The sequence below is a fragment of the Hydra vulgaris genome, chromosome 01 (genome assembly GCF_038396675.1).
Source record: "Hydra vulgaris chromosome 01, alternate assembly HydraT2T_AEP".
Taxonomy (NCBI): Eukaryota; Metazoa; Cnidaria; class Hydrozoa; order Anthoathecata; family Hydridae; genus Hydra; species Hydra vulgaris.
The window spans coordinates 19,894,371-19,903,609 of record NC_088920.1 but is presented as its reverse complement, the minus strand read 5'-3'; the positions used below and the strand labels follow the sequence as shown (position 1 = coordinate 19,903,609).

At 27.2% G+C, this 9,239-nt stretch overlaps 1 protein-coding gene across 1 annotated transcript; it reads left to right on the top strand.

The window, feature by feature from the left end:
* The first annotated feature begins 665 nt into the window (after positions 1-665).
* LOC136074193 (glycosyltransferase-like protein gnt14) lies at positions 666-8,016 on the top strand. Its single transcript, XM_065786497.1, has 4 exons — positions 666-727; positions 5,898-5,978; positions 7,261-7,558; positions 7,756-8,016. The coding sequence occupies exons 1-4, from the start codon at positions 666-668 to the stop codon at positions 8,014-8,016; spliced, it is 702 nt and encodes a 233-aa protein (XP_065642569.1).
* The last annotated feature ends 1,223 nt before the right edge of the window (positions 8,017-9,239 follow it).

The following is a 9,239-nucleotide window of genomic DNA, read 5'->3' as shown; positions in this document are numbered from 1 at the left end:
TATTTCACTAAAAGAGCAGTGTGCATGGAAAATAATTCCTGATCTAAACAATAAAACTTACTCAAGCATTAATGAGAAACATACTTTATTAGTTTTTTATGGAAGGAGCTGCTCATACCGTTTACTTGGAATTGTCAAGAAGCTATGCAATATATTAATGAAACCCACAACCGGAGAAAGTCTGCAACTGCTGTGCACAGTTTTTTTAAATATAATGAATTAAGTAAAAGATGAAAATCTTATTTACTGTCCCACTCAACTAATGACATAATCATGCCTTTATATTTTAATGAACATATCGTTGCTTTATTGAAAACGTCAGAACTGCTACCTAATCCAACTTTACTTGTTGACTTTAGAGATATTGTGTTTGAAGCTAGATTGAATCTATATACTCCAGAACTCAGTCTAATTGCTTTATTAGTTTATGGTACAAGCCTTGTTAGACAAATGTCTGTTTTTTTCAGAATTGTTTTTGAAAATTTATTTTTTGATTGCATAAACGCATGGCGCCAAGCCTCTCAAAACTGCTCAATGAAAGTTTTACATGCTCCTACTTTAGAATGGGTTGGAGTCAAATATATTTCCAAACTTTCAGCAACCCAAGTCAATGATTTTATCATTTACAAACATTTAGCACTAAATGGAAAACAGAAACAACGAAAATGATAGGAAAAGAAGCTAATCTTGTGGTATTTAGAGCTGTTGACAAGCGAGAAGTTACGCGGTTAATGGCAAAACTAGAAGATTTTATGATGAAGAACCACTACTTGCTCTATGATACTATCTACTATATAATGATGTGAAATAAAAAATTATTTCTAGCAGTTCATTTGAATGAATTATGAGTTAATTATGAATAATTATGAATAATTATGACTAATTATGAGCAATTATGATTATTTTGAACTAAGTGAAACTACAAGAGGACAAAAATTTTTTTTGTTTTGTTTTGTTTTTGAAAATGATTTTTTATTTGGTTGTCAATAAGGTGGCAACATATTGTTTGGAAATACAATTTAAATGATTACAAAGCAATATATATATAAGGTTATAAGGTCTGTGGTAGAATTTTAAGGACCGCCTATGATATAATTTAAAGCATATCTGTTCAAAAAGGATATATATTATAACTTTTTTATGTTAATTGTATTATATAATTGTTATGGTTAAGCTACACTGCCAAAATATTCCATTAGGCAATATAGTAATACTCCATAAATAAACATAACATAATTAGCTTAAACATAAATAACAAATATAACCACCAAATTTGCCTAGAACTATAGTTTACATTTTCATATACTTTTATTAAAACCCTAAATGCTTAAAGCGCAAGGAATATCAAACTTTGATATTCTTTAATGAACTGCAATCATTCCATCATCCAATGAGTTATTTACAACTTTGGATTACCTTTTTTTACCTGTATTATTTTTTAAATATTTGGTTATCCAAGAATTCAATTCTGAGCATTACGCAACATGCTTGTAAATAAACAGTAAAAGTTCAAAATATTACTTTTAGTGAGTTATTGATCAATTATTTGATAAGTTATCAAAATGTATATGTTCATACTTTTAGTTGCATTTTGAGTATTTTTTGTATTTTAAAAATTAATAGTATTTTAATTTTAAATTTAAGCATTATTTACAGAGTTTGGAAGGATTTAAATTTAGGACTTAGACACAAAATATAGGCTATGATAAGTAATTCTAATTTTTTTGGTTGGGTCTTGTATTTTATCAAATTTCTTCATAACTTTGCAAAGGTAAGATGCTATTGTAAATTTACTTTATTAAATATATTCATTCTGATTTTGATGTTGCTATTTCATCTCAAAAATTATATTTTTATTGCTATGATGAAACTGTTGGAAGCAGATGCTCTGATGATATATGTTCTATGCTGCATGATTTTGAATTATTAATTATCTCGAATGTAAAGGATATCAAATTGATATTTATATGCTAGGCAAAATATAAAATGAAAAGTTTTAGATTGATTTTATTATCTAGTTCATAAAACTGAAAAACTTGACAGCATTACTGTTTCATTACCAACTCTATAATGTTCTGTATAGGTATGACACCTCTATAGAATGTGACAGAAACATAGCCGTTTCGAATCAAGTTTCTTGTAGAAACATTAGTCGACCTCACAAAAAACCAGAACAATTTATTATTATATACAAACATGATACAAGAAAAATTGGCCTTGGTCATAACAACAACTCAAACAGAAATAAAAATTAATTAATTTTTATTTGTTTATTTATTGATAGCTATTCATATAACTGTTGTCTGGAATAAACTAATTTTGATTAGTCTATTCCAGACAACAATTATTCCAGTTTGTCATTTCCAGAAAGAACTTTCATTTTGGTTAGATTGGTTTTTGACAACAGCCATGCTGAATGAATGAAGCCAAAATACAAAACTTAGAATAAAATTGCAAAATGAAGAGCCATTTCCAAAGCAAGAACAATATACCAGGCAGTCTTTTAAAAAATTTTTTTTAAATAACTGATGTAAATAACATCAAGAATTAATTAAAAATAAAAAAATTAAAAAAAAATTGAAGTTAAAAAAATAAAAGTCAAAGTAATTAACTTAAAAAAATTTATTACTTTTTATAACTACAACAACCGCTTATTTTAATTTATTATAAATTTAAAATTACATGGTCGATTGTGAAGTATCTTGATGTTATTTCATTATATAGATGAAATAAGATCAAGTTCTTTTTTTTCAGTAACCTTGGTTAATTTATTTACTTTAAATTTTCAAAAATTTAAATTAAAAAAGTTAACAAAAGTGCAAATCACGATATTTAAACAACCAGATGTCAATCACACATTTAAAATCAGGCCCGTAGCAAGCCTTTTGTTTTTGTTTGAGAATTTAACTTTATGTAACTACATGGAGCAAAGTCCAAACATTTATATATTTATGTTTATGTAAAGCCTCTCAAAAGTATTGCAATAATTGGAGTCTGTTAACAATAAACCCCCAAATTGTTTATAACATTTATATATACATTTTTTTTACATTTTAAACCTAAGTTAAAAATTTAAGTTCATTAGCAAGTCTCTTATGTCATGCAATAATCTCTTAGTGTCCAAAAATTATGCCCATATAAATTGTGAGTTTAATGATTTTATTTTAGTTTACAATTATAGTTTTGTATTTTTTAGAAATATGCCTCAAAAACTAATATATAAGTAGCTGAAATACCAAATTTTCCTGTTTTAGTATGTTGTTTTAGAAAAAGAAAAATATTTTTCTAAAATAACATACTAAAACAGAAGAAACATTGCATAAACAACAGAAGTTTTTAATAATTTTTTTTTTTTATAATATAAATAAAATGGTTTTAAAAAATATTATCCATGAAAATATAAATTAAACAAAATACAAGATTTAATTTTAAATTGATTTAAATATGAGTGATAATGCGTAGTTTTATCAAAAGTAATTTAAAAGGTAAGGTAAAAGTAATTTATAATTTGAAACGCACCAAACCGATTAGAATTACTTACTACAACATTCTTTAACTGATAGTATTATTATATAGTTATGTACAAATGAGGTCTTTTAATGTGTTGTTAAAAACCATTTTAAAATCATTTAAATACTTTATGAATAACCAATAATATAATGAAGTCTACGAGTGAAATTTTGAGATATTAATATAATTATGAAAAACCAATGATTTTGGTTAATATATATACTTTTGGTAAATGAAATATATCTAAGTGCCAAACTTAAGTATGTTTCTGTTTATATCACAGAGTGTTTAGGAAAAGATTGAAACAATCACCTCATTTGGTTAGGGTGTAAACTTTATATTATCATAACTTTGAATTTTGGGGTTGTAGCCCCCCTAATCTAGGACTGCTTTAAACTTTCCTTCCTTAGTTTTTAAATAATAAAAACTTTTACGTAAAAAACCTGTAAAAAGAACTAACAATTATGCCAAATATGCCTTTCAAATAGTCAACCTTTTTTGAGTCTTGAGCAGAATGTGCATATACCGATACGCACCTTCTGCTCACTACCATGTTTCAGCTTTATCTGAATTCTAGACTTTATGTTGGTAATGAACTGGGGGTTGGATGTTGTTGGTAACTGGTGAAAATGTGGTAGAAAACTGATAGAAAAGTAGATATGCTGGATAATATGCTTGAATAAGAAAGGTATTTTTTGTTTTTCTCATTGATACTTTTGATTGGGAAGACACAAGGGTAGCAGTCATTTACATGGTCATATTGCTCTCGCCATATCAAGGAATAGCAAAAGGAATTCAATGTTCACTTGTCAACCAAGTATCCATTCTGATGAACATCTCATACAACAAATACGTGGTATCCATGTTTTATCCTAATCTCCAACAGCATAATCAAATAACAGTTTGTAGAGCTTTTTGAGTAAATACCATTGCATATGTAACAAAAGCTATCATGATGATCCATCCCATCTGGAGAAGCCATAAAAATGCACAAATAATAATGATGAAATGAATGACCTTAAATTTTTTATCTCAAAAAGAAGAACAATAGACGATTATTTTTATGGGAGAAATTTTTTTGATTTTGTAGTTTTTTAATTTGGTAGATCGAGACCTTTTTGTAAAGAGGTATTTAGACTTTATGATTTATGAACAGACTAGTCCGCATATCATAATGCTTTTTGAGTTAATTTTTTTTTAATATCAGTGTTATTTATGACTCTATGGAATGATGTAATATATTGATTTCCCAAAATTCCAATGTAAATTTGCATCTTACAATTTTATTAAAATTTCATATTGTTTTCAAACAGTCTGCCTATTCGGCCTAATTTACTTCCTTTTTTTTTAAACAACATGCTGAGTTAAATATATAGATGTTTAAAAATGTACAGATATACAAAAATATTTTCACAAAATCTATATGAAATGGACAATTGCCTCTCCCAGCCCCCACCTCATCCATGAAACCGCCCCTGCATACATAGGTTGTTTTTTATTTTGATAATTTTATTATTCCTGGTGTAACTCGGTATTTTATTATTAGTGTAATGCAGTTTTGGTGTAGTGGTAGAGCATTTGCTTCATAAGCGGGAGGTTTCAAGTTTGATCCCCACAACGTCCCTGATAGTACTGAGCTCAACTCCTTTCTCTGTACAGCAGCCTTGTTCGTTAAGGTTTGTGTTACAGAGTTATAGAGTTGAGAGAGGGTTATACCACAAATAAGTAGCCTCCCTGTCTGTAATGACCTTCTCGGCCAAAAAAAAAATCCAGAAATTTAAAAATGTTTTAGTTTTAACAATATTGTTATCACCCGCTTTATCAGAGTGTTTTTGAAGTATATGAAGAAAAAATTTTTATTTTTTAGAAGGAAAATAGGGGTATGGATGAGGCCTAATTATTTTGTATGCAACAAAAAAGTTATTCTAATGCTATTTCCATAAAATTGGTTACTACTTTGAAACTTCTGTGATGCTATTAAATATTTTTGTTCTTTTTTAAAAATTTAGAAAAGTAAATTAAAATTTTGTGCCAACACTGACATGACATGACAGATGTTATTGTATGTAAAAGTTAAATTTTGTTATGAGGATTACAGTTCTTATGAAATAAAAAAAAATGACAGTAAAGAGTATTGTTTATATATACTTTGTTTACTTTCAATCTTTTTAAATTTTCTAGTGTCATTTTTATAATTTTTGTTTGCACTTGTTTATTGTTTGCATATATGCTTTTTTGATAAGTATGTGTATGTGGTAATATGTGCTTTATAATTGTTTTAACAATGTGTTTTTATAATAATGTAAAGTGTTTTTTCATTGTTTGTGTATGTGTTAATAGGTGTTATATAATTGTTTTATAAATGTGTTTAAATATGTTTTTATAAGGTTACACACATTTATTGTGTTTATAGTTGGTACATATGTTTATATTATGTTGTTTCCATGTTTTCAAAGTGCTAACACTTGGTAAACGTGCAGAGCAAGACTGTCAACCTTGATGTACTTGTAGCAGAGGGTTATACAACAGTGTTTAGTGTCAAACTGTTACTGCTTTAGGTCAAGGTGTTTTCAAGCCTTTATTCTGATTATTCTTAAAATACATAATAATGTATTTTAATAACATTTTGCGTAATGTTGTTACTTATGCTCTGTTATATGTGAATGTTATGTTACTTAAGGTATGTTATATGCATATTATATTAACTTATGGTGTGTGCTATTGTTGTGTGTTGTTGTTGTGATGTTGTTTTTTTGTAATCTTTTGAGTTATTAGACATTTGGCTTACCTTTACATTGGTGTTTATTGTTAAAAATGATAAATAGGTAATTTCATTATTAGATCTCACTGCTTTTAATCATTCACTAAAAGCCAAGATTTTGCCATTTATACTAAATTATTTTGCCATATATACAATTTGTTTTATAAAACTAAAAATTTAAAGCTAATACAAATTATTTTGTTACAAATTATTTTATAAACTAAAAGCCAAGACAAACTGTTTTGTCATATATACTATTTGTTATATCTAAATTTGATTTTTTGTCTTTAGTGCTATTCATTACATGATTTTGTTATAAATACTTTGGAATCATGATGTACAGCATAAATTATTTTCTAAAAGCTAACATGAAACAATAATATTTAACAACTACTCCTCTGGTAAATCACAACAGCTTTTCTCTATAAGGTACATTGGTTTCCATTTTTTGTATGTAATATTTTTCTTATTTACTTATTCATTACATTTTTTATTTTAGATATTTTATTTTGTTTTAGATTATTTTTTATTTTATCAGATGATATAGTGTAGAAGAACAAAACATTGTATAGTTTTATGAATTTTTATAAAAACTTTTACTAAAAATTTAAAGTAATAATATTGAAGTTTGCAAAAAAAGGTTTACAACGTGTTTTTTTTTAATTTTTTTGTATTAGCAGTATTTTTATTATTAGAATTGCAGGTTTTTACAATATTTTTTTCAATATTATTTGCTAATTAATTTATTTAGATTAATTTTTTTAAATAAAAAATTTTGAAGTTATTTTTTTTTTTAAACATCTCCTAGCTGATTTTTTTTTTTTAGTCATAAGATTATTGAACAATTTATTTTGAATTACAATAAATTATTTTGAAAAACAGTTTTTTTACATATAAAAATTATTTGTGTGTGCTATTTAGAAAAGAAAATAAGATTATATAGAAAAGATTTTTTGTTACTTTCAATTAAAAGTGAAGTTTAAATGAAGTTTTAGGCTAGAAGCAGATATTAGTTTAGAAAATGGAAATGTTAATAGGCAAGTTAATCGTCACAGAAATGAAAGAGGTAGGCTTAGGCGAGATGAAATTAATAATCAACAAAACGCTAGAAATGCTGCTTGGCAAGTAGCAAATAATTCGAACCCAAATGAGGAGAGGTTGGTTTGGCGAGTTGAAAATAATCGTCACAGAAATGAAAGAGATAGGCTTAGGCAAGATAAAATTAATAATCGACAAAATGCTAAAAATGCTGCTCGGCAAGCAGCAAATAATTCGAACCTTAATGAGGTGAGCTTGGTTAGGCAAATCATGTTACATTATCTTAGAACTACAATTATAAACTTTCATTTTTGACAAATTTTTTTCTTCACTCTTTTATGGTAAAAAACTGTTTCAACAATGTGCTGTTGATGCGTATGTTAAAATTGAAGGCCAGCACCTTGCTTTTATCAGAAATAACCAAAACAAACTGAAACGCGAAGCAGTATGATGCATTATGCGAACATGTAAACAACCTTGGAAATGATCATAATGTTAGGCCATGGCGTGTTTTAGTTTTGCCCTCAACTTATTTAGGAAATCCTAGAGCTTTAAAAGAAAACTTTGAAGATGCTATAGCTATAATTAAAAAGTATGGTAAACCTGATCTTTTTATTATTTTCACTTGCAAGCCAAAATGGTGCAAGATAACTGATAATTTATATCCAGGTCAGTCAACAAGTGATAGACCTGATTTGATTACTTGAGTATTTAAACTCAAATTAAATAACCTTCTTATGGACATTTTTAAGCACGGTGTATTAGGGAAAGTTGTAACACATGTTCAGGTTATTGAGTTTCAAAAGCGTGGTTTGCCACATGTTTATAATTTACTTCACTGTGCAAATGATGATAAGCTTAAAGCATGATATCAATAATTTAATATCTGCAGAAATTTCAGATCCGATTGTTAATCGTGATCTTTATGGCATTGTTACAACTTGCATGATTCATGGCCCATGTGGCATACTCAATCCAAATTTTCCCTGCAAGAAAGATGGGGTGTGCAGCAAAAACTATCCTAAAGAATTTAATGCTAAAACAGTAGCAGTTCATAATGGTTATCCACGCTATAGACGTCGTGATAATGGTTTGGTTATCGATATTGAAGGTAACAATGTAGATAATCGCTGGATGGTACCTTACAATCCATGTTTAGCATAGAAATATCAAGCTCGCATTAATGTAAAAGCTTGCATGTCTGTTAAGGCTGTTAAATATTTGTACAAATACATATACAAGGGTCACAACTGTGCCAATATTTTAATAAATAAACAAATTAATCACGATGAAGTAAACACTGTTGGAACAAAAACTAAGTATAAATTATATGATTAGTATAGTTATATAAATGAAGCATTAATATTTGTTCCTCAGAAGTCAAAGTCAGTTATCACATTTTAGAAATTGTTCAGGATAGAGGAAATAGTAAAATAATTAGTTTTTATTGGCTTATTCTTGATGGTTAAATTTGTGTAACCTTTTATATTGACTTATCTTTGTTTCAAATTGTCGTAGGACAACAGTCTTAATACCTCTGTGTAGATACTGAAAAAACTAAAAAGTTCTCATACATAACTCATTTTCACAAAAAACTGGACAACCGACCTTTGTCTTTTGAGGTACAGATGTTAAGATATAAAGTTTATTTTAGTTTATAGTTTTGGTTTAGTTTATAGTAATTTTTAGTTACTTTTAGCTTCAATTATCTTTTTTCTTACTTTAGACAACTTTATGGAGGAAATGAGGGAAATAGGTAAAAAGATCAAGTTTTACATTTATATATAAATATTATTTTGTCGATTATTCTGAGGTATATTTTTTTGTCTTTAGTATCTGGTAGAAGCTGATAGGGCTGTGTTTTATATTTTATATATTTTGTATAGAGAAATATGTGCAATATGTGAAAGAATTATTTAATAAATATGAC